This window comes from Barbus barbus (genome assembly GCF_936440315.1).
Source record: "Barbus barbus genome assembly, chromosome: 43".
Taxonomy (NCBI): Eukaryota; Metazoa; Chordata; class Actinopteri; order Cypriniformes; family Cyprinidae; genus Barbus; species Barbus barbus.
The window spans coordinates 23,436,101-23,461,968 of record NC_136721.1 but is presented as its reverse complement, the minus strand read 5'-3'; the positions used below and the strand labels follow the sequence as shown (position 1 = coordinate 23,461,968).

General features: G+C 40.5%; 1 protein-coding gene across 1 annotated transcript; it reads left to right on the top strand.

The window, feature by feature from the left end:
* The first annotated feature begins 55 nt into the window (after positions 1 to 55).
* On the top strand, positions 56 to 25,585 carry LOC306862572 (putative helicase senataxin). The gene is made up of 25 exons (XM_079405458.1): positions 56 to 224; positions 7,411 to 7,608; positions 9,710 to 9,917; positions 10,764 to 10,873; positions 10,954 to 11,173; positions 11,737 to 11,847; positions 11,930 to 12,104; positions 13,616 to 13,706; positions 13,813 to 17,151; positions 18,009 to 18,105; positions 18,241 to 18,414; positions 18,488 to 18,711; positions 19,159 to 19,311; positions 19,427 to 19,583; positions 19,690 to 19,791; positions 19,872 to 19,984; positions 20,071 to 20,142; positions 20,244 to 20,393; positions 20,593 to 20,700; positions 20,974 to 21,149; positions 22,235 to 22,327; positions 22,418 to 22,576; positions 23,863 to 23,958; positions 24,042 to 24,129; positions 24,231 to 25,585. The coding sequence occupies exons 2-25, from the start codon at positions 7,420 to 7,422 to the stop codon at positions 24,729 to 24,731; spliced, it is 6,906 nt and encodes a 2,301-aa protein (XP_079261584.1). The 5' UTR covers positions 56 to 224; positions 7,411 to 7,419; the 3' UTR covers positions 24,732 to 25,585.
* Positions 25,586 to 25,868: the final 283 nt, after the last annotated feature.

The window sequence follows — 25,868 nt, the reverse complement described above, 5'->3', positions numbered from 1 at the left end:
CGCTCCCGCGCTCTGGTGCTGCGCAGGCGCAATGGATAGACCCGCCCCCAGCGTTACGTCACCGCAGCGCGACTCGGAGAGCAGAGTCGAGCACAAGACCGAGAGAAAGACACCATGTAAAACACACTGTTGAGTGGACTTAAGGTATTTACAACCGTGTCAGAGTGGAAATTAGATGAAGCAGCGCTGACAGACTCAAACTTTCCTCCACCGGAGCTTTGCGGGTAACTCGTTTGTTGTTTTTGTTTACATTTGACTTTTGTGGCTCGCAAATGAAGTTCACTCTTCCTCCTGCAGGGACCTCAGTGTTTATGGCTTTGCGAGGCCTTGAGTTAAAAAGTAAATGCTCTGTTTTATCCACCTTCTGTTTTTAGTAGACATTTGGCAGCTCTCTGATGTAGTTCAGCTTATACTTTCTTGATAGTGGACCATAGAAGCATTTGTGTGAATTAAATGCTATTATTATGTTTGGTCAGTGAGTGGCTGTCTGCTCTTGATGGCTCTAGTTTGTGTAAATCAGAGGTGGAGTCTGATAAGTTTCGTTTCTTCTGTTCATATAATTCAAATAAAGGATTAGCCACTGATCAGACTATTAGAAATAGTTGCTCTTTTAAAAAAATAAGAGGTTTATGTAAAACTATGCACTTGCAGCTGAACACTATGATAATTTATACACCCTTGTTATGCTGTATGCATAATGTAATCTTTGTACAGACATACAATGGAGGCTGCAGAACAGGCATATTCTTGACCTTGGTTTGTGTACTTTTTAGCCACAGATTTCCACTGTGTGGGAACACTTGTCTTCTCTTCTGGCTGTATTGAACTCTCTCTCACTCTCTCTGTCTCTCACACACACTCACTCACTCGCATATGGAGCAGTGGGCAGCCATTTGCTGCGTTCCCCGAGGAGCAATTAGGTGTTTGGTGCCCTGCTCATGTGCTGCAGGATGCCTCAGTCGTGGTATTCAGCACTGTTCATTCACTCCCCCACATTTCCTTCCGGTACTGAGACTTGAACCCGTGACCTTTGGGTTGCAAAATTCCACCAGCCTGCAACCTTCAGATTACCAAATCTAATCATTAGGCCACAACTGCCCTCATGGTTAGAGTGTAAAAGCATGTTAACTTTGATTTAATTATTTTTGCTGTTTTTCCTAGCTATACTTTTGATTTTGAGGGTGTGTATTGGATTATAACTCACTACTTTCTTTCTTTCTCTGTCTGTGTGCACGTGTGTATTAGTTATTAAATTATTTCTATTTAATATTGAACATGTCAAAGGAGAAAGAGTTTTAATTTTGATACAAACAATATCAACATGTATTTTAAACAACAAAAATAATTTATCAACAAAGTTCGGTCTCTTAGTCAATCAGTGTGTTACTGAAACTCTTCTAGCCCCCCGCTGCATGTGCGGCACAGCTAAATATGATTGATATTCAAACTATATTCGAATGAAATTTTTTAAATTGTGGCTGCTCTTTTTAAAGGGTTACTCCATCCCAAAATGAAAATTGTCATTAATCACTTACCCCAATGTCGTTCCAAACCTGTAAAAAATTGTGTTCCGAAGACAAAGCTAAAATATTTTTGATTAAAACTGGGAGGCTTGTGACTGTCCCATTGACTGCCAAGTAAATAACACCGTAAAGGCCCAGAAAAGTATGAAAAACATTGTCAAAATAGTCCATAGTCCAAAATTTGCCATCAGTGGTTCAATCTGATTGTTATGAAGCGACGAGAATACTTTTTGTATGCAAAGAAATTAAATTAACGACTTTATTCAATTCGTCTCCTCTGCATCAGCGTAGTGCCATTTTGGAGAATATCTGCTGGACTCAAATGGCGTACGCTGTTCTGTGTCAGCTGCACCACAAGGATATGATGTTTTCATTCAAATTAAAGCATAGAAAATGTTTCCATGTGGTGTGGCTGACACATTTAAGAACACAGAAAATGATCTAAAAAGGAGTTAAACAAATCTTAATTATTTAAAATGCTTTTTAAAGAGACCTTGTTCTCTGATGTGACATCTTTGTCCTGTGGTGTGACCGTACAGGCGTTACACCTTAGGATATTTCAGCCTAAATTAATGACCTTGCTATACAAAGCTAACCTGTCATTAGTAGTTAGCAAGACTCATTTGCATAATTTTCCATGATTATGTAGTTTAACATGCAGTTTTTGATTTAAATATAATTTAGGGGTGTCGCACCAAAGGACAACACAACTTTTGTAGTTCCAAAAAAGTTAAATACTTGAACAATTCTGAGATCAATTGACGATGTGCACATCATGGGCTTCACAGGGGGCTTTAGTAACAAGTTGTGGGTTCCGCGTTTATTGTCAAGTGTTCATGAGATGGATTGCCTGAGGGAAGAAACTGTTTCTGTGTCTGGTCGTTCTGGTGCTCAGAGCTCTGTAGCGTCGACCAGACGGTAACAGTTCAAAGAGGGAGTGTGCTGGATGTGAGGGGTCCAGAATGATTTTACCAGCCCTTTTGCTCACTCTGGATGAGTACAGTTCTTGGGGTGGGCTGTACCAATGATTCGCTCAGCAGTCCGGACTACCCGCCATAGTCTTCTGAGGTCAGATTTGGTAGCAGAGCTGAACCAGACAGTTATTGACGTGCAGAGGATTGATTCAATGATGTAGAGTAGAACTGTTTCAGCAGCTCCTGTGGCTGGTTGAACTTCTTCAGCTGACAAAGGAAGTACAACCTCTACTGGGCCTTTTTGACGAGTCAATGTGTCAGCCCCGCCTCCTCACTAAGATAAAAGTTTTTCTTTTCCTCGCTCAGAGTTGCTCTCAGATTGGTCCTGAATCACTTTTAAGCTAAGACTCCTAGTTAGAAATTAAGATAAATTAGGAGCCCCCAAAAGGATTCTTAGAATCTTTAGTAATACGGGCCCAGGTCGTTAAGATTGCACCATACAGCCAGCTCCTTGACCTCCTGTCTGTGAGCAGACTCGTCACCAACCTGAATGAGGCTGATCAGTGTGGTGTCGTCTGCAAACTTCAGGAGCTTGACAGAGGGGTCTTTAGATGTGCAGTCGTTGGTGTAGCGGGAGAAGAGCAGTGGGGAGAGAACGCAGCCCTTAGGAGCTCCAGTGCTGATGGTGCGGGTGTTGGATGTGAATTTAACAAGCTTTACTAACTGCTGTCTGTTTGTCAGGAAGCTGTTGATCCACTGACAGACAGAGGTGGGGACGGAGAGCTGTCTCAGTTTATTCTGAAGGGTATCTGTGATGGTGTTAAAAGCGGATCTGAAATCCACACACCGGATCCCCACAAGTCCCTGGTCTGTCCAGATGCTGCAGGATAAAGTGCAGTCCCATATTGAGTGCATCATCCACAGACCTGTTTGCTCTGTAGGCAAACTGGAGGGGGTCCAGTGATGTCCTTCAGATAAGCCAAAACCATTTGAAAGTCTTTCAAATGATTTCATGGCCACAGATGTTCGATCCACGGGTCTGTAGTCATGAAGTCCAGTAATTTTGGGTTTCTTTGGGACGGGGATGATGGTGGAGCGTTTGAAGCATGAGGGGATTTCGCACAGCTCCAGTGATCTGTGTGAAGATGGGGGGGCCAGCTGGTCAGCACAGGTTTTTAGGTAGGCTGGTGACACACCGTCTGGGCCTGGTGCTTTCCTCCTTTTGTTCTTCCTGAAGACCTGGCCCACATCATCTTCGCTTATCTGAATTGTAGGTGTGGGGGAGAGGGGGGTTGCTGGAGGTGTGACTGGCTGCGTGGAGAGGTGTTCAGGGCGGGTGTGGGTTTTTTTGTTTTTTAAACCGGCAATAAAACTCGTTCAAGTCATCTGCTAGCTGTTGATTCTCCAGAGCGCTGGGGGATGGTGACTTGTAACTGGTTATATCTTTCATGCCTTTCCACACTGAAGCAGGATCACAGGAATTATTCTGACAAGCTAAGGAACAAATTCTCTGCCACTCTGATCTCCTTTTCCAGTGTGTATTTGGCCTGTTTATACAAGACTTTATGGCCTGACGGAGCTGTCTGAATTTTGCAGTGAACCATGGTTTGTCATTGTTGTAGGTTAAATGAGTCCTGGTAGGAATGCATATATCCTCACAGAAACTGATATAAGATGTTATAGTCTCTTTGAGCTCGTCCAGATCGATGGCAGCAGCTTCAAAAACAATCCAATCAGTGAGAGAGAAACAGGCTTGTAAATCCCGCTCGGTTTCATTAGTCCATCTTTTAACAGATGTTAATACAGGTTTTGCAGATTTAAGTTTCTGCCTGTAGGTCGGAATAAGATTAACCAAACGGTGATCAGAGAGTCCTAAAGTTGCTCGTGGAACCGTGATCTGCGTCCTTTATTGTTGTGTAACAGTGATCCAATATATTACTGTCTCTGGTGGGACATGTGATGTGCTGTCTGTATTTTGGCAGTTTGCTGGAGAGATTTGCTTTAAAGTCCCAGAGAATGATTAAAGCAGAGTCTTGGTGGTGGTGTTCTGTGTCTGTGATCAGATCAGCGAGTTTCTGTAAATCTGAGCTCACGTGCGCTTGCGGTGGAATGTAGACACTCATGAAAATGAACGAGCAGAACTCCCGCGGCGAATAGAATGGCTTGCATTTAATGAATAGCGTTTATAGATCTGAACAGCACATCTTCTTTAACAGTTACATTTGTACACCACCTCTCATTGATGTAAAAGCACGTTCCGCCGCCGCGCGATTTTTCCCTTTTGATTCCGTGTCCCGATCTGCTCTGATCAGCTGGAAGTTAGCCAGATGGAGCACGCTATCCGGAATGTCGCCATTTAGCCAGGTTTCCATGAAACACAGAGCAGCAGAGTTAGAAAAATCCTTGTTTGTCCGGGAGAGCAGAAGGAGTTCGTCCGTTTTGTTGGGTAGAAAGCAGAGATTCGCCAGATGGATGCTAGGCAACGGCATTCGAAGTCCGCGCTGTCTGAGCTTCACAAGCGTGCCGGCTCGCTTCCCCCGTCTGCGTGTGCTCCTAAAGCGTTTGACCAGAGCTACGGCTCCGCCAACTACAATGTCCAGCAAAACGTCTGAATAGTCAAAATCCTGTAAAAGACTTTGTGGTGTGTTCTGCCGAATGTTCAGCAGGTCATGCCTGGTAAAACTGATCGTATTTGAGTAACAAAAAACAGGAAAAACAAAAACAGTACAAACACTGAAGAGCAAAGAGTATGTTAATTAATCAGAACATAAACTAATCACAAATACTCAAGAAGGTATCTACAAGGGTTGGGCAAAGACAAAAAATGTCAGCACCTGGGAAATGGGCAATATTTGCCTTTTAATACAACTTCCAAGCACCTTAGAATAGTCATGCAACTTCATTATTTCTCCAGCTGAATGTTATCTATCAAAACCTGTGCCAGTTTTCTTCTGAAGTGCTGGAGGAGTCTTCCTCTCACTCCCCAAAACTGCCCACAGTGGTGTTATAATATTCAAGGTCACTCAAAAAATGATTCTCCAACACTGTTAAATGAAAATGATTTTATTAAATAAACTGAACACAGTTATGTTAGGTTTCCCATTTATACAATTGCGTTGTTAAACTGACTTGAAACAGTTCTTTTGGCTTAACTCCATATTCTCATTTTGAAAGAACATGAACGATTTTACTTGTGTAACTAGGAAGTGGATTGTCCCCTTCCCATCATGCTTTGCACAGGGCTGGATAAGGAGAGTAAATCTTGAAATGAAATGTTATTGTAGGCATGTTTTATTTAGATGGTAAAATTGGGAGACTTGTTAATGTTTAATGCTCCTTTTATGTTTGTATTTAAGAGTTTCTGGTATGTCAGTGTTTTGGGGGTTACCGTTGTGGTAAAGTGTAGCACATGTGCTTTGGTTGAGGACCTGCTAACATGAAGCAAAGTTGTTTTAATAAAAACAAAAAAAAAACCAATGGGCATGCTATGGATGTGACAATCCCATCTTATACCATGTCTAACGAGTTGGCTAATACCTAAAGTTAAGTAAATTAAGTTTATTTTTATTTTTATTTATTTTTTTGTCTAGAAGGATGTCTGCCTGAATTAATTTTCCAGTTAAATGTTTGAGTTCAAGCATAAAAAAAAAAAATCACTACTTTGTATCAATTTTATTTAAACTATATTTGATCCAATGTTGGTCCAACTCCATTACATTTCATTGCATGAATTTGTTTTTTATGAGTTGGGGCTACACCTATTTATTGGATGGAAATCCTGCCAATTAAATTGAGTTCATCCAATGAATTATTTTTTTGAGTGTTGGGTGATTTGTTTGGCCAGGATGTTGAAGTTCATCTTTGTGCTCCAACCGTCCATGTTTTATAATGATACCATCTTTTAGGCAATTTTGGCACTTGTGTACCTGATTAACATTTTAACATTTGCAGCTCTTTCATGGATGTTGGCTTTGTGCATTTCTCTATAGTTAGCATTTGTGAAAATGTTGTAGAAAATCTCACTTTGTCATAGAAATCAGACTTTATTGGTCAAGACAAAGCTGAGATTCCTGACGAACATCAAACAAGCTGCAGCTCTATTTTATACATTTCAAAACCATTGACCTCAATCACAGGTGTTCCTCTTTCTTCCCTGATCATACTTAGTCTCTAACTACAATAATCACTTTCCCCATCCTCTTATTTTTTTGTTAATGCTCATACAGTGGAGAGGCTGGTACATGTCTGTGTTTACACCAGTTTCTCAGTTATGGTGCCAAACTTGTTGTCTGTTCATAGTGCTTCCACCAAAATATACTGTAAATCAAAATTATACTATATAAACAGGGTATTTATGGTGAACATTTAGGTTTCAGTATCTCTGTTCTATTTAGGAACAATCCTTCCTGGTGTCTGACAGTCCCTGTCATTTACTTTTGTTTTTGCCCACTATTCTTCTTTGCTGAAGTCTTGTCATTCTCTTTAAGAACAGTCTTGATTATGACTGTGCATGCAAAGAGAGTTCACTCTAAAAATGAATTGACTCTGACAACCGTTCCAAACATGTATGAGAGTTTCCTATGTGGAGGACAAAGAGGATACTGTGTTTTGAAGAATCGCAGCAGGTATCCACACACTATGGAAGTAAATGGCTACCAGCTACTGTTTGCTAACCAATGTTTGCTTGCCAATATCATCTTTTGTGTTCACTAGAAGAAAGAAACTCGTACAGGTTTGGAACAACTTGATGGTGAGTAAATGATGGCTTTTTTTGGGGTGACGTGTCCCTTTTTAATCCACTTATTTTTGAAATCCACGATCAAGAATATATTGTATTTGTGTAATCAACATGAGTGTTAAGCTGCTAGAAAGAAGCTTGAAGGCATTTTGGAGAATGAAGAGAGAAGTGCTGTAGAAACACATGGAGGCTTTAAGAATGTGTTTTATTAAGCTGTCCGTATCTGTGTGCACAGGTGATCGTGATGGAGAAGTGTCTGTGGTGCACCACCTCCCTGGAGGATGACAAGGCGATAGTTGCCATACTGCGTCGCTACGGTTCAGGACAGTTGTCTGAGAGAGAGATGGACTTTCTGAATGAAGACCTCAGCTGCTGTCTGGAGTGTGTGGTGGAGTACCATCGAGCTAGAGACGAGGTCCCTGATCTGCACAAGGTACAAAAACATTCTGAGCAAAAGCCTTCCAAAGTCACACTGTTAAGGTTTAACAGAAGTGCTTTCATTTAGCTGTCTGTACACAAACTGTTTAATATAGCTCGGAGGAGGTATAAATGCACTTGCACAGCAATTACAGCTCGATTCTTTCTTACTGAGGTGTGAGAGCAGGCATATTTGTCTGTTCTTACACAGAATTTTGAGCAGGCACAGAGCAGCCTTAACTCATACTACATACTGCATGTAGAAGATTTTTAAACAAACAAACAGCCACAAAAAGTCCAATAGAAAAATACTTTTTGAAATAAAGTGCCCATCAAACTAGTTCCATTAATAAAATAAGTGAAGGCTCTCTTTAACATCAAACTTTAACTTGAAAGCTTTTATTTTAAATACTGGACTAAATGAAATGTATAAGCCGTGACCCACTTACCATATTTTATAAAGCAAATTTATTTCACAAAAATTAAGGCTGTTAAGAATGATTAATACTGAATAAATGGCAAAGGTAAGGCTATTAAATAGCAGTGCCAAACTAGTTTTTGACACAAAGTGAAAAGTGGTATTTTTGGGTTATGGAAACAGTTACCATGGTGAATATACAATACTAACGTGAACTGTTAATGAAATGTGGAAACTGCTCCCAAATAGAATGAATATCATACCTTCATGCAAATCCTTCCCAGCTAACACACGAAGTACAGTTATGTGATTTGTCGGTACTGTACTTTTATTTCACGCGTTGCATGCTCGTAGTTTCTGCGCTTTAGTGAAGCACGGTATAAAATCTGGCAGGACAGGATGGTTCGTTTGTCTGAGGTGAGAGACTTTTTATTAGACTTATTTAGACTTTTTTTTTTTTTAACGTCTCATCTGACCGCAGATACTGAATCGTTTTTCTCAGGCACACTTTACTTAAACTGCATCTGACAGAAGTGCCAACCGCTTTCATATACGTCTCTTAAAATAAGTCTTGCATCAGAAAAACATTAAAGGCAGGGTATGCAATTTTTCAAAAACGTTTTAGAAAACTGATTCGGGGCAGAGTACCAAAACAAACGTGTAGCCAATCAGCAGTAAGGGGCGTGTCTACTCGTGATCTAGAGGAGAGAGCGTTCAGTGAACAGCCGAGCGACAAAGATGGCAGATAAAAAACAGAGGAAAACTACTGCGGAACGATAAGGCAAGAAATAGGACCTGTGTAAAATCGGATCAGCTTTCCAGTTGCTGGAGAGAACTCAGAGCGGAAGGCCTGCGATCGGAGGCCGAGGTTGCTTTGTTTTTTCTCGATCGGTGAGTAACGCCGTATCTCCGCGCCGCAACGCAACAGGTAAAGTCTGCCTACACTGGACGCGTGTATTTCAGCCCAGAATGTAGTTGTTTAAAACTAAAATCTGTGGTTTATTTATAAAAACGGCGCCTATTTGAAAATGTACTTTGCCGATTTCGGAGATGTGAGCTCCACGCGATCACCGGGCGCTCAGTGCTCATGTGTCCCGAAGAGAGGAGCATAACCTCGTCCTTCTGGGGAAAAAAAAAATAAAAATCTATTTTAAAATTGTAAATAATAAATAAATTGCGATTAGTGAAATGAAATTTTTTTTTTTTTTTTTTGTCCCATCCCTAATAGGCATCATACATTTTGCTGAGTTTGTACATGGTTAAAGAGGGAAAAATTGGGCCTCGTACACTAAATGGCTGAGGCACTTCTAGACTTCAAAGTTGTTCTAATCACAACAAACTTGCAAAGAAATCCATGTCATATGTGCTTGATCTGAAATGCTTAAGTGTATGCTGCAGAAAGGTCTAAAGTGCATTTAACAAATAGTTATGGAAGTGGAATAAGTTCAGCTTATGCATTTTCTGAAGAACAGAAGACCTTGGTGTTTTCACCATGTTTCTTCTCTGCACATCTCTTTTCTAGCTTCCTAATCTAGTTGTCTAATATATCTGCCATTTGTTTATGAAGATTGTTGGCTTTTTGACTGACTAATTGCTTTTGTTCTTGTAATTCATGTTGGTTAAAAGCATCTGCTAATGCATAAATGTTGTGTTCTTTGATCTTGCATGTGTCCAGACATTAATTTGTGCTTTCTTGCAGTGTTTGTGGGAAATGGAGAAGGCTCGACTCATGCGTTTGTTGGGAACTGCTCTGGACAAGGAGCTGGAGGAGGATGATATCTTTATTATCGAAGATGATCACGAGGAGCCAGTGTCAAAGATCTCACCTGCAGAGTTCCACGACCGTCTCCGTTTCCCGCTGTTTGAAGTTCTGAAGTATCCGTACTTGCTTTGCTACCGTGATCTGTGTAAGTCACATTCTCATATCCAGTTAATTCCATGTGGTGTAGTGGGTGGTTAGAAATCTGAAAACTGGAAGGTTATTGAATGAAATGGATAAAAATATCTTATAGAAGACCTTTTAGAAGATGCTTTGCTATCGTGAGAGTCGGATGCATTTTAAAGGCCTACGTGAATGAGAAGGGTGCAGAAATGAGTAATGTGTACACTGCATGCAAAAGATTATTAATCTCGATAGCTCATGTGTAATATATGCCTCTGGGCACCTGGAGAGGGTTAAATAAGTTATCTTTAGAAACAAACCAGTGGGTAAAATCCCACTAAAATAAGAATCAAGAGGGCTAATAAATAATTCTGGAAAGCAAAGGGAGTAACATGTAGAAAAGCCTGAGCTATATGCTTGGATAGTGACTGATAACGTATGAGAATGGAAGCTTGGAAAGAGGCCAATTCACATGGTCAGCTGGCATCTCTGCTTTGTCTAGTTCTTTTATATTTTCTTCTGTTCTATTCCTAATCCTTTTGGTAATAAAGGTGTCAAAGAGCTAGCCTTGTGGTTCACCATTTATTCCATAATCAACATTTATCACTCAAGGGAAATTGTAGTGGTCAACAAAAATTAAGTCAACAGTAGAAATACACGGCAATCAAAGTCAAATGACAATGTTGAAAATGTAGAGTCAGCTAGTCGTTATTTTAAAAATAAACCCTGACAGGGTGATACAAACATCCAATGCAGATGGTGCTTAATTATATATTTTTGGCTGTCATACAAATATATTTGTCAGATTGCCACAATTATAATAACATCAGTGTGATTTTTAGTGCTTTTTCTACATTTTCTTTCTCAACAGGTGACTTGGTTGTAAAAGCCTTGTGTAAGTTGCAAGATATGAAGCAGTCTTTGACTGTGTTCGAGAAGTATCAAGGAATATATCTGCTTCTTGTTCATCCCAACGAACAGGTAATTCCGTCAAAAAGCCATATCGTGTTAGGCTGGTCCTCTTTTGGTAATCTTGCTGTTACTCCACCTTTCCTCTCCAGGTGCGCCGCTGGGCAATCGATACAGCAAAGACCATGAAGAGTGTGGATAGGGACGCCTACTATGACCTTCAAGAGATTTTCTCCTGCATGTTTCGTGTCATTAATCTTGGAGTATCTTCGGACTCTACAGATTTGATTCAAGAGTCTTATGCAGGGGGCGTCATAAAAATGCTCCCCTCTCACCTCTATGATTCACGAAATAAGAAGAACTACTGGCTAGGTCTGTTTATTAGTTTTCTCAATCCTCTTTTTATGATGCTCGTTCCTTTTGTTACTAAACTTGTACAATTTTAGATATTTTGGTTTGTTACTCTTGTTACGCTAGACAGGAGTCATTCCTGCTGTTAAGTTTCTGTTCCTCCACTTGTGACCAAAGATTTCACCATCCTGCAGTTAACTCTTTTCCTGCCATCTTTTTTTCTGACACCCCAAAGTTTGCACAGGCCTGTAATCATGGCACCCCTACCAGTGAAAACATGGATTTAAAAAAAATTCAATCAATGGCAGGGAAAGAGTTAATATAGAAATTGGATCTTTGAAAGAAAGGAATAAGATCAGAAATTCAGGGGGCTTGATGGATTGCTCGAGTGTCTACCTACTGTAAAATAAGTGTTGCAGAGTGCCCTATTCGGGTGCACGTTAATCTGGAAACTTCAAGAGTTCTATAGCACTTGAATAGGATGTGGTGTCAGGTTGACCTGGAATTGGCTAATGGTTCTCATTGTTCATCTCTTGGTGAGTGTGATGTCAACTTTTGAAGTTATGCTCTTTTGTGCCCTTCAGGTATCTGTATGTTACTTACGCAGCTCAGTGCGGAGGCAATGGACTCTCTGTTCATGGGAAAGTTTAACATCCCACTTTGCATACTCAACACAATGGATGGGTTGGAAAATGGTATGTCGTGATGAGATGCAATAGATTAAATGTGGTCCACTTAAGTTTCATTGCTTTTTTTTATTTTATTTTTTTTATTTAGAGGATAACCCAGCTTCTGACCCATTCTGGCCGGCCCTCCACTGTTTTATGGTAATTCTGGACCGACTTGGTTCTAAGATCTGGGGTCAGGTTGACCCTAATACAGCATTCCAGACAATTACTGGATCAGCCAGCTATGTTGCGGAAATTAGAAACATCCAGCAAAAAACCATGGGGTAAGAGAATCTTGAATTTGTAGGTTGTTTTGCAATCACATGATTCTGATGACACGCGAAATGCAGCTAGAGGGCAGGAAGTGATTTTTCTCCATAGGAATCAGTAGCAGAAACTCAATGCCTGTTTTGCATAGTTTATGAATGCTCAAATGGGTTAAACGGAGATAGCACAAAGAGCTTTTACTTTTAATTTCTTGACTTTTCCTCCCTTATGAACAACACATTTTCGTACATGATAAAAGCTCCTTGTGCTTTCTCGATTTTGAGCGATTTGAGCATTCATAAACAAGGCAAAACACAGGCATCTTGTGTTTCTGCTACAGATTCCTCTGGAGAAAAAAAACACTTCCTGCCCTCCAGCTGCATTTCGCGCCACAGCAATGACGTCATGTGCAAACAACCTATTGAAAATAATTGATGCCATGCTGAATTGCAGCCAATTTGACTTTTGCTTTGTAAACCTGTATAAATGGCCGTGTGAAATGTTATCTTTCTGATAATCAATCCATCTTCTGGCATTAAAACTCCAAGACAATGGAAGGGATTTTTCACAGGGACGGCAGAAGCCATGACAGCTAAAGCATTTGAAAACGCCTAATATTTAGCACTGTTCCCACAGATCCTTAATTTAAAAACAAACAAACAAAAAAAGACAAAGTATAATGATTTCATTCCATATGCGTTGCTCCTGGATGTAAACAATTTACATCTATAATAGCTGCAAAATGCAGCACCTTAACAGTAGCTGTGTTTCCATTACCCTTCAAATTTGCTCAAATTAAAATTGCGAATTGCTAATGCGTCAACTCCCATATATCGCAAAAAGTTTCTACCCTCGCTTGAGGTGGTTTTTTCAGGCAATTCGAACAAGGAAAATTTTGCAAAACTGCAATGGAAACGTTTTTTTTTTCGCATTAACTGGTCACATGCCGTATGTAAAATATCATTTTTGATCATTCTTCAGTATACTATAATCTCCAAGAAACACTTCATATACATGGCCGCTCAAGTATAAGGGGCTTTCCCTGCCCTTAATGCTTAGACAATTTCCACTGCACACGGCCACTGAAGCTGATTCACTGGCCACTCTAGTCAATGCTTATTTCATCCGTGCCACGCATGTTTCTGACACTGCTCTCCGCACTGCTTCTGTAAAGATACACGCATACGCCTCCTTTGAATAAATATAGCCAAAATCCATTGCTATGACTTATCGTGAGAGGAAAAAGTTAAGTTTTAGTCCCATAACATTGGTTAATGGAAACGCTTTCATTTTGCAATACTTTATCGACCTTTATAAAATATCACCAAAGTTTTGCTCAAAACATACCATCAAAAACGGTTCCTTTTAATTTCTTTTTAATAAAGGCAAATGGTTCAAGTAGTGCCATTTGGACCTTAAATGGCTGCAGTGAAATGCCATGTCTGGAACTTTTGTTGGCAGAAACGTGCTTAGTAATGTGGGGTTTTGTGAGAAGTTAAGTCCATTTTTTTTTTTATTTTATGCACAGCGGGATGGTTAAAGTGGAACCTGAATATGACAATATGGTGACCTGCAGTCAGATGGTGTACGATTGCTATGCCTCAGAAAAACCAAAACAAGTAAGATTTCTATTTTGACACCGCATTCTCTTTATGCAAGAAACATTTCCTGAACTCTTTGTTAGGAAAAAGCTGAATACGGTTTTTCCTTCTGTTCATCGTGTAGGCATCTGGTTCGTTGTCCAACAGTGGTATTTCCAGCAACTATGTGATCTATGAGGATATGCAGTCCCTGGTCACCGTGCTTGATTCTGAAATGGGCCAAAGCATGCGTGTATACGGAAGCACTTTTCTGTGGTTTACTCCATTTGTCCGTTCCATAATGGAACTTCCTGAGCTCAATGCTTCCTATATTAGTGAAGTCATCCACTATCTTTGTGATAAGATACGAGAAAATCGGCACATGCTAACTGGGCAGACAAGTGTGTGCGATAAAGTGACCGAGTTCTTCACTCGTATCCTCATTCAAATTGTTGAGCTACACTCTACTGAAGGACGAATGGGAATACTTTCTCGCTGTGCCCTCAAGTGGGTGGGAGAGATTGTCTTGTGCATCATCCAATCAGATGAAACGCATGGACCACCAGACAGGATGGGTGGGTTTCACGGAGTCAGTTCAACCTCATATAACTTTGGAATAGTTGGAAGACTGCCTGCATCTGGAGGAGGCATTGGTGCCATAATTGCTGGCTGCATGAAACTTATTCGACTGCTGCTGAAAGAAGGGATAAGGAAATCTGTCCCGAGCGCGACCCACTTTTTTAATTTGCTTAACAAGCAGTTGCGTAGAGTTACAAACAAACGATGGAATCTAACACGTTCTGAATCTGATGAGCTTCAGAAGTGTTTGTTAAAAGTTGTCCGTTCGATGCCAGAAAGACCTGCTTCTCCACCTGTTCCACCCCCATGTGCACCATCAGCGGAGGCAGCTACAAACACTGTTATTTCCAGAAATTCAGTGCCAACCCTAAATCAGCAACAACATGAGGACCAGGAGGCAGGTCTGAGCGGAGTAGGAGATGAACCTGGTATTATTAAAGGGGAGCCAATTTGGAATTATAGAGATTGGAACTTGGATGACGAAGTCTGCAGCGGTCTTGAGGTTATCATGAAGGCTAAGAAGGAACCCCTTGACCCTGTGTCAATTTCACAGCCGAGACCAGTTGTTCAGTTGGAACGCATTAAACCAGATCTAGGAAAAGTGCAGGAAATTCGGTCCAGATTAAATAACCAGAATTTGTCAAAGATCAAAGCCATTGCCAAACAAAATCCTAGGGATTCTTTAAAATCAGCTAAAGAGGAATGTGGGTTTGGAGCTGCTGAGGAGGATGATGACGATGAACCCCTTGATATCAAACGGGTTCGTCTGACAAAATCTATCCACAAAGTTGAATCTAGTGACTCAGAAGTTGACAGTAGTGCTGTTGGAAAAACTCGTAACAGGTCCATGGGCACCTCAAAGGAAAATATGGAGTCCAGTACCATTGTTATCTCTGATGATTCTGATAATGATGAAAGGCCAAATGACATCCTGAGGTCTCCAGATTGTGTCTTGTCTGAGAGCCCCGGTCGTGATTATGATGATTTTAGTGAATCACAGGTCTTTGAGTTTGAGACTCAGCAATATGTTGCATCTGCCTGGGATAATTCAGATTTTGATGCGGCAGACTTGGCGAAGAAGCCCAAAGCAGACCAACTACTCAAACCACAGGTGGATGAAGCTCCTCATGAAGCGTCTCCATCAAGTTCAGAAACTGAACTAATTCCAGATGAAGACATTGAGAGGGCTTGTCAGCAAGCAGAAGATAAGATCAGAGAACAGCAGCAGCCACAAGAGCCAGTGGGTTCCAAAGAATCCAGTACTGCAGAAAACTGGGATAAATTTGCCAAACCAAAACCGGTTAAAAGCACAAAAACAACTCTATCTGATAAGAAACAGCCTAAAAAGCCATTGCTAATTGATGCCCTTGCTCAAAAAATCAGGCGCCACCCCTGGAAATGCAGCTCCACATTTCAGGATGCAGAGGAACCTTCCTCTTCAACTTCTCCATCCTCATGTGGTGTATCATCTTCCTCTCCATCCTGCAGCTCGGTTTCCTCTCCTTATTTTTCTGCCCCTAGTTCACGTGACACCCCTGCGATTGTTCCCCCAAAGAAGGTGCGTAAGGTTGCTGAGCCAGAATCAACAGTAGAGCGTTTGGGATTAAAAAAGAAGGAAAGGAAAGCATTTGAACTTTCTCAGCGCTCCCTAGATTGTGTTGCTAAACTGAGGTGCCATGGCCAGAAAGTGCAGGTGGAACCACAACAGAAGATAAGGCGAGTGCGTCGAGTCCCTAAGACTTCTCCACAGAAATGTATCGTAAAAGGCAACAAGAAACTTCTGGGATCACAAGATATACAGTTTTTCAGGCAAAGTCGTGAGAAGCATCAGAGGCCTGCAACAGGAGCCATCACGACATTGGCTCCCAAACCAGCAAAGATCAATCAGCCGGGCGAAGTGCACTTACCGAAACCTACAATTGCAAGCAGCGAGGCTGGTGATATCTTTCCCTGTCCTCAGCCAGATCCTGACCATCAGCGGGATAATGAAAAGGCTGCATCAGAAACCAGTTCTACAGGTGATGAGTCTGGAAATAAGAGAGTAGAATCCAAGTACTTCCAAGCCAGTGAGACTGCTGAAGTCAACATGGAAAAAGAAAAACCTATTCAGGAGGATGATGAAGAATGGATGTTCCTCACTCAGATGGAACCCACCGATATGGAACTGTGCTCTCAAATGGAGCAGGTTGAAGAAGAAAATGGTGAGGAACTTTTTCTTACCCAGAGAGATCCTATTGACATGGACATTGATACAGATAGTGAGTCAGATATCCCAGGGCCATCCTTGACACCTAAACCTATTCAGACTCCTGTTGGTGGAAATGATGATCATTTGTTTGTGAAGCCTGGCATGTCACCTTTGTCTCAGAAAAAGGCCAAACCTTCTACCACAAAAATATACACCCCCAGTTCCCGCAGTGCCTCGCTTGTCCTTGAAATGGAAAAAGGAGCTAAGCCTCCTCCTAAGCCTGCTGCGAATGTTGCGAAAGCGAAGATTCCCCGACTGCCCCCAGCAATGCCACCTCCAAAAACATTTCAACCTCTCCATCCTCCACAACTCCCAAAGCCACTTCCTTCACAACATGCTCCACATGCTCCCAAGTTGGTCACTAGTTCTACAATAAGCTCAACCACAGAGCCACCATCTTACAAGGTATACCAAAGACCTGAGGCTCCAGTTAGCAAACCAGTACCCACGATGGATCCAAGCCCGACGTTTGACCTTTCAGTCTTGACCCAAGCAATCCTTAAATGGGAATATAGGATGCTTGACAATTACAAAGCATTTGGGAGTCCACATGATCTGTGCCAACTACCGCTGAAGGAAGTGCCAGTTCAGTTTCCTAGCTACCTGGAGTACTTCAACACCTTGTACCCCCTGCTGCTAGTTAATGCATTTGAAGAGGTGGGACTACATCTTATTTCTGTAATGCCTAGATACTTGGATGTAATTTACTTCTGAATCTTATACAATCTAAAGGGTTGGTTTTTCACCCCAAAATTTAAATTGTCATTATTACTCACCCTCATGTTGTTCCAAACTAGCAAGTCATTCGTTCATCTTTCTGACCCTGCATAGACAGCAACGCAACTGACAGATTCAAGGCCCAGACAGGTAGTAAGGACATTGTTAAAATAGTCCATGTGGCATCAGTTGTTCAACCTCTATTTTTGTTTTTATGCACACAAAATTATTCTCATTCTTTATAAAATTCTGACTTTTCAACATTTTCTTCTCTTCGTTGTCAGTCTTCGACGCGTGTTCACGAGAGTACCACGTCCCATGCATGTGTGTTGTACATCAGAATGATGGCTCCTGCGTCAGCAGCACCAGACGCATGCGTTGTGATGCTCTCATGACCGTGCACTGAAGACTGACACCGAAGAGAAGAAATTGCGCTCAAAGAAAATATGCTAATAACTTCATTCAACAAAGTATTCTCGTAGCTTCATAAAATTGATGTTGAACCACTCATGTCATATGGACTATTTTAAAGATGTTCTTATGACCTTTCTGGGCCTTGAACATGTCCATTGCGTTGCTGTTTATGCAGGGTCAGAAAGCTCTCGAATTTCAACAAATATCTTAATTTGTGTACCGAAGATAAACAAATGACTTTGGAACGACATGAGGGTAAGTAATGACAGAATTTCCGTTTTTGGGGGAACTATCCCTTTAATTAGTTTTTGTCCTGCTTCTATAAGGATAATAATAGGATATTTAGCGCCAGTGTTAATGTTAACCAATCACAATTTATACAGATGGCGAGTGAATGGCTCAAAGAGGGCAGAGTCAAGCTTAACCTAACAGTCCAGGGTATAGAATACAGCAATCGCACAGCTAGTGCCAGCTTCACTGGTAAGTCCAGCCATATTTGGCAGTTTACCTTCTGATGTTCAGTAAAATGTATTCTGATAGTTAGTCTTTAATTGTTGCAGTTGGGGAGTATCCTTTCAGACATCAAACATTTCATAAAGTTTATTTTCTTTGTAGCAAACATTTCTCCGGAAACTGATGTAAAACAACTGTACCCGAAAGAAGACGACCTTGTGCTAATTTGGTTGCCTGACAACACTGGGTCATATGCTCACGATGAACCTAATTTCCATGAACCACATCCTTATTTTGGTTATGTGTCTTGGTCCAGTGTGTCCAACAGAGGTCCAGGTGCGAGTCTTGTGCTGTCATTAATAAGGATTGTGTATGTTTATGTCCACAGTCTCATTATTCTGTCCCTCAGGTTCCAGGCCAATTCTAAACTTGACGATTCAGACACGTGGTAATGTATCTTCGGTGAATTCCCAGCCTGTGCTCTGTGAAGTCATTGGATCATTGATCAGCATATTCCGGGAGTTACGTGCGCTGTGTTTGCTGCGGAATCAACCAATGTTGCGTCCTCTTCTTGCTCCACATGTGTCTTATTTCACGCACATTCTGGATAGCCCACCAGACCTGGATTCACCAGTGAGTTTGGGTTTATCTGAAGCAGTGGTTCCTAATCCTGATCCTAGGGACTTAAGGCATTGCACATTTTGTATGTCTCCTTTTTTTTTTTTTAATACACCTGAATTAAATATTACTTCTTTAGCAGAGAGTTCCAGGATACGAAACTGGGCTTGTCAGATAAGGGGCGCAAACCGAAAGTGCAATGCAAAGCTTTAAGCATTTTTCTCCAAATTCACCTACTTATAGTATATGTTTTTGGGAACAAATGCAGTCCTAGTCAACTATTCTTGTTCATGTTTGGGCTAGAGTACCTTTTGTGGGATGAATGTGTTAGTCCAATGACAAACATGATTTTGTTCACGTTATAATTTTGTCCCTTTTTTTTTTTTTTTTTTTTTTCTTCACTCTTTTGCTTGTTCTTTCTCTTGCTCTTCCCCTCGATTTTTCTCTTTCTTTGCGTTCCAGGAGTTCAACAGGGACCAATCAAGAGCAATAGCTTGTGGTCTTGCCATGATAAAGAGAACACAGAAGACCCCAAAATTTCTCCTTATTCATGGTCCTCCAGGAACCGGGAAGAGTAAAACAATTGGTGGCCTGTTGTACAAACTACTATCTTCGGTATTTTTTTTTTTTAAGTCTGAATGTATCTTTATTCCTGCCTACTGTGGATGATCTCAAGGACACCTTAATCTGCAACTGCAGCTGAGCGTTTTGTGTGTGGTTATCTGGTCAGGGTACTAACAGTGCTGCTCCTTCGGGGAACCTTCAGTCCAAGTCTCGACGGACACGAGTTCTTCTCTGTGCACCCTCTAACGCTGCCATCGACAGTCTGATGAAGAAAGTCATTTTGATCTTTAAAGAGAAATGCCGAAACATCAATGCACCTCAAGGTTGTGAGCTTGCGCACCCATTTACAACTTGGTATATGGCATGCATGCTTTTCTTTCTTTTTTTTTTTTTGTCACAAAGCATGTCTCACAACACTTTTGTGTACAGGTAACTGCGGTGATATAAACCTGGTACGATTGGGAAGTGAAAGGACCATCTCGAAGTCACTAAAACCTTTCAGTCTCGACCACCAGACTAAAGCTAGAGCACGTGAGAGAAATTTGTGCATTTACAATTCAAGAGTTAATGCATGTGCATGTGGTGTTAATGTATAAGGTGTTTTTGTGTAGAGCGAGCCCAGCAAACTGTAGAAGCTGACGTACACAGGCGGAAGGAGCAACTGGACAAAAGTATTGAAAATCTCTCCCAGCAATGTGCAAAACCCAAGAAGGATTCTTTAGAGGTAATGCATCCTCCATACAAGATATCACATTTAGATTAGTTTTAATGCTATGTTGAAGTTCTTTAACTTCATGGATTTGTTGACAGTTCAAGAAGTTGATGGAGCAGAAGATGCAGCTTCTGAAAGAGAGAGAAGGATTGAGTCGGCATATTAAAGAGGTAAACGGTCACATTTGTTCACATTCTTGTTTCGCAATACTTACAATACTCCCACAAACATACCTCTTGAATCCTTTTTTTTTTTTTTTTTTATATAAAAGTGTCGCAGCAGGCGGCAGGAGAGTCAAGCTCTTGTGCTACAAAATGCTCATGTGATCTGCTGCACGCTCAGCACCAGTGGAAGTATTGTCCTTGAGAATGCCTTCCGTCGTCTCGGACATGAACCATTTAGCTGCGTCATCATAGATGAGGTACCAAAATCTCTTATAGTTTGTGATTGTGAAATGTGGTGTTATTTGGTTGAATACAAAAGAATCTCTTATTACTGCTAGTGCAGAAGACAACACGATGAAAGAAAACTACATTGTTTATATTATCATATTATAAATGCACTAATACTCCTAACAGCCATATTTCAAAGTCGCTTTGTTTGTCGTTGCACTTTTGTAGGCTAGTCAGGCTAAAGAAACTGAGACCTTGATTCCCATGCTGTACCGAAGTCCTGCTGTAATCCTTGTCGGTGATCCCAACCAGCTTCCACCAACAGTTGTGTCTCAGGTAACCCAAGCATGCATGCAAATTTTCCTGGTCAAAAAATAACCAGCCTGCAATTAAAAAAAATAATTTTAATGCCATTTTGTGAAATATTGGATTTAATCTGTATTTCTGTAATGAGGGATTTATAAACCTATTTATTAGTTTTCTTTTTTGTAGGCTGGTCAAATATGGATTTTCAGAACAGCATAAGGGTTAAATGACATTAAATTCTTCACATTTTGTGCATGATTTGATTTTTATTTTTTATTTTATTATTATTATTTTTTTTTACAGAAAGCAAAGGAGTTTGGCTACGACCAGTCTCTTATGGCAAGGTTATGCAACAGTCTTTATCAGTCAAACCCGCAACTCTCTCCCATCCTCCTGCTCAGCGTGCAGTACCGCATGCACCCGGACATCTGTAAATTCCCCTCCAAGTACATCTACAACAGCGCTCTTAAGGATGACTGGTACGCACCCAGCTCCTTGTTTGTTTTGGAATCTTTACACTTGTGGTATGAGTAGAGAGGGAGAGAGAAGACCATGTTCTGCTATCAGACTCCTGTTTATGATATGTAGGCAGGGGCAGTGCAGGCAGTACGATCAGGAGCAGACAACTATGACCGAGTCTGAATTAAGACTCCTCAGGTCACTGAGAGGACCGTGCGTGTGGTGAGTGCTCAACATAGTGAGCTGCTAACTGCAAACTAAACCATGGTCTGCAGATCTCAAGAAACATGTTTCACTGACACTGATTGACTCCCACTTTGCTGTGAAGGTCTATTCATACTGAGAATAAAATGAAAATGCAACTGAAATTGCAGATGAAGGGTGTATTCAATGAGCCATGTGAAAAAGCGTTTCAGTTATTCATGTGCTTTTATGAAAGGTGAAGTGTGCTACAGGATGGATCGAAACAAATCCTGCAGACTCACTCTTTTGCGGGCGTCTCTGGCACTTTTAATGCAGTTTCGGTCACAATCCAACTGTGATATTGTTATGCAGCCTGTAAAGTAGTTGGGAACTTTTCTTGTTTTCATTTCGTTTAAGTTGAAGTACTAAAATTTAAATTAAAACTGAAATGGGGAAAAATCTTAAAGTGACAAACAAAAATGAAAATTGAAATTATAAACATCACATCGAACAAAAACTAAAATGGCATATAAATGATACTAAACTAACCCTGATTAATTGAAAAGATGGAGCAAATATTCTCTCTTGGTGTGACTAGGCCTTGAATTTTAACATTGCATTCTGTGAAATGGCTTCATGCTAATGCTGCGTGTGGTTTTTATTTTATTTTTTTAATTTTTTTAAATGTTTTGTCTGAGACTTCAGTGTTAATACGGTCTTGTTCTAACAGTCACAATTGTGCAAAAAATGTCTCAATGCCACTTATCAGGAAGAATGTGTATATATTTAAATGTTTTTTTTTTTTTTTTTTTCCTCCTGAGTGTTTTAAGCTAGTAATTAATCAAAAAAATAAATAAAACTTGCACCCAAGGTCATCAAGTATAAGTAAGGACTTTTGATTTGTGTCCTTTTTCTCCCTCAGTGAGACCGCTCAGAAACGCTGTTCCCTCAGCTGGCCCTTCAATCCCTACAAAGTGTTCGACGTGACGGATGGGATAGAGAAAAAGGAGAGAGAGTAAGAAATGGAGGAATGTGGGTGGGATGTTGGACTTTACTTTGCTGCTTATGTCTGAACAGTTAACTTATTGTCTTCCCCGTCGGTCAGTTCATTTTCCAATCACAAGGAAGTCAAGCTGGTCTTGCTGCTGTTGAAGCTGCTGGGCGAGAAGCAGTCTGTGCGAGTGGGCGTCATTACGCCCTACAAAGCCCAGAAACGACGCATACTGGAAGCCATCAGGGGTTCAGGCATCGACAAGCAACTTCAGTGAGTATTCAGTGTGCAACTCTACTTAAAAAGCTTTTCTTTCATCAAAAATGAAACTTCTAAAAACAACTTTATTGCAGATTGCCACAAGAAATAATCAGCGTTGTACTTTTTGCATCTATGGTTCTATTTTTGAACCAATGATTTTTTTTTTTTTTTTTTTTTTTTTCAAATAATCTGATAATACACTTACATGTCAAACATTTAGGGTGCATCTCAATCAGCTCCCTTGTTCAGTAGTCAGGGCAATGATCAGGGAGTCGGCCATTTTAAAGGCTTTCAATCGCGAAATCCTTCGAGTGCATTGGAACATTCGCTCCCTGGAAAAAATCCCACAATGCACCGCAAAAACTAGGGCGCATCAGAGCTCACTATGCTCCCTTACCTGAAATAACGTCACATTTCTGAAGCGTGAAACACAAACCACACGAGCCAACTCAAATGTAATGACACACGATTTGAAAAGACAAACGTTTTTTTCAGCATAACTGGTCTATTTCAACAAACGCACATCGCTAGACTGGTAATGAACGCATTTATTTAACATTTTATAATTAAAATTCGTCTAGTCAATATTATTTGTATAGCGCTTTGAACCATGCAAATTGTGTCAAAGCATCTTTTACATCGGCTTGATTATAAAGCTGGGTGGCTTTATATCAGCTTTACAATATTTAGATGAGGAAATAGTGTCATTCTCCTCTGGCCAGGCAAAATCAGCAGTTTTGTGCAAAGGACTCATGTGGTTCCTGTGGTTTTGTCCCGATTGCTGTCTTGGAGATGGGGTCTTCACTGGGGATCAGTCTCTGGGGCTCATTTAGGTGTTAGTACAATTTAACAAAATAAAAACTGTTTTTGTAACTAATTCCTGTAATGCAATTTGTCAGCAGCCATTAATCCGGTCTTCAATGTCACATCAGCATGTTTACAAAAATATTAAATTGTGTTAAAACAAAATATAAATTTTATCTTTGCAAAGTTTATAGTAATAAGAACTATTATTGTTAAATGAGCAGCAAATCAGCATGTTAGAATGATTTTGAAGGATATGATGCTGAAAATGCAGGAATGAATTACATTTTATAATTCACAAAGAGAACTCTTAATTTGTTTAACATTTTTTAATATTTCACTATTTGTTTTACTGTGGTTTTCATCAAATAAATGCGCCCTTGGTGAACATAAGACTTTACAAAAAAAAAAAACATTGCAAAATCCTAATATTCCAAACCTTTGTTCATGTATACGGTGTATGTACAGTTGAATAACGTGTAATTGTGTTTTAGGGTTGATGTCGATACAGTCGATGGCTTTCAGGGCAGAGAAATGGACTGCATCATTGTATCTTGTGTGAGAGCCAGCAGTGAAATGGGCTCCATTGGGTAAGTGTACATAGCCTAAATATAAATCAACTAAAATGTTCAAGTTTCTGGTTGTAATATTGCATTGCTTCTTATTTTCTAAGGTTTGTTGGAAATCGGCAGAGAATGAATGTAACCGTCACCAGAGCCAGATTTAGTCTCTTCATACTGGGACACATACGCACACTCAGGGTAACGTACACATTTATACACTTGTTTGTCTTGACCCACCGCAAGAGGTGCTGTTGTGTATTTCCAAGAGCTTTTAATGATGTTTTAATTAATTTCTGCAGGAACAAAGTGATTGGGGAGCACTGATTGAGGACGCTAGGCTGCGTAAAACTATCATCAAAACAATGCAAAAAGATTTTGAAAGGGATGCCAGGCAGATTCTTAAACCAGAACGAGAGCCGCCAACCCGCAGTCTCTCTTATCCCCCAATCGGAAATCCAAGCACTGTGACCTCACCTGTTACACATTCACCTGTGGAAACAGACCCCGCCCTCACACCCCGCCCTCAACATGACACGAGCAATGCACCTATGCCCCGCCTAATACCTTTGGAATGCCCTAATAATCCACGGATGAGCGACAGGCCCACAGACCCACGTTTTGCAGAGCACCGGCCAATCAGAGAACACAGACCGGACAGAGAGGGGCGGGGCTTACAGGAGTCCCGCCACTCCACAAACCGAGCCAATTCGTATGAAGCCGACTCTGGAAGTACTGGCCGTTTTTCCAGATACTCTTCAAAACACCGTGGTTCTTCACCATCAAGACGACACAGGAGATAAATTAATTATCCTTGTTTTTATGTCATTAAAGCTTCACAGCAATGCATTAAAGGAGGTTTTTCTTCCTCATGTCCTTCTTCTCCATGTTTTGAGAACTCACTATGTACAAGGGTTGTTGTTAAACGTCTCTTTCTCAGGTATTGGCGTAACAATTAGTTTGATGGCAGTGCTTACCTAATCTCACTGAATGAGCATTTAAAGAACTTTTATGCATGAATGTTTTGTTCCATACAACAGGTTTTGGACCTTTGTGTTTATCTCCAAAAGATATATATTGATGCAATAACTGCACTTACTAAAGCAGTCGGACTTGCTCAAAAATAACCCTTTTTTTGGTGTTTGAGGCTGTATAGTTTGTTACTTATTTGAATGTAACATTGATTTAAAGGTTTTTGCAGGGATGGATTCGGTGTGTAAATGTGTTGTGCATGAATGCAGTGTAGTTTGTGTTTCACTGGTTGTTTTATACTGACTTTTAACATTCTGGATTACTGGATAACATACTGGATTATTTTTGATTGAGCAGACTTTTTTCAGGTAACTTTGATTATAGTCACTATTATTCTGGAGGAAGCTTTAAAGAAGGCTAAGAACAGAACCAGAAGTGTTGTTTAACATTTTAATTTCAAATCTAAAATGTCATGTGTTTGAGTTGTGAATGAGAGTTAAGTCTGAAATTGTACAGTTGAAGTACACAAGCCAGAGACCTGGAGACTGAGAGATCAACCCTCTCCTGTGGCTTTTTTCCTTGAGTTTTATCTTTTGTGTGACCAGTTTTACAGAAGTGTAAGAGGACCTTTTTGTACAGATGCACTTTTTGTAGACAGGAAATAAAGTTTTTTTTTTTTTTTTGCATTTTGGATTTATTTTTGAATCACTGCACAAATGGATTTAGCAGCTGTGCCACGATTATTCTTGATATGCTGCATATGTTAGTGATGTGAGTGCTCCACTAAATCATATCATGGTAGTCTATTTTTTCCCTCATTTGGAATTTATACAAATGGGTGACTACTATGGAACATGGATGTTAATCAATATCATTGCACATCTTGACGGATGACAGTGTCACCATCTGTACCATGGTACTACCACCCTTAAGGCTTGTCTTTTCAACCAATCATTTCTGATAATCGT

Excerpts from the sequence above, each read along its gene's own strand:
- LOC306862572 (XM_079405458.1), top strand. The coding sequence starts at position 7,420 with ATGGAGAAGTGTCTGTGGTGCACCACCTCCCTGGAGGATGACAAGGCG. Across the intron at positions 17,152-18,008 it reads TAGTTAATGCATTTGAAGAG|ATGGCGAGTGAATGGCTCAA; the intron begins GTGGGACTACAT and ends CAATTTATACAG. Across the intron at positions 19,985-20,070 it reads CCAAGAAGGATTCTTTAGAG|TTCAAGAAGTTGATGGAGCA; the intron begins GTAATGCATCCT and ends ATTTGTTGACAG.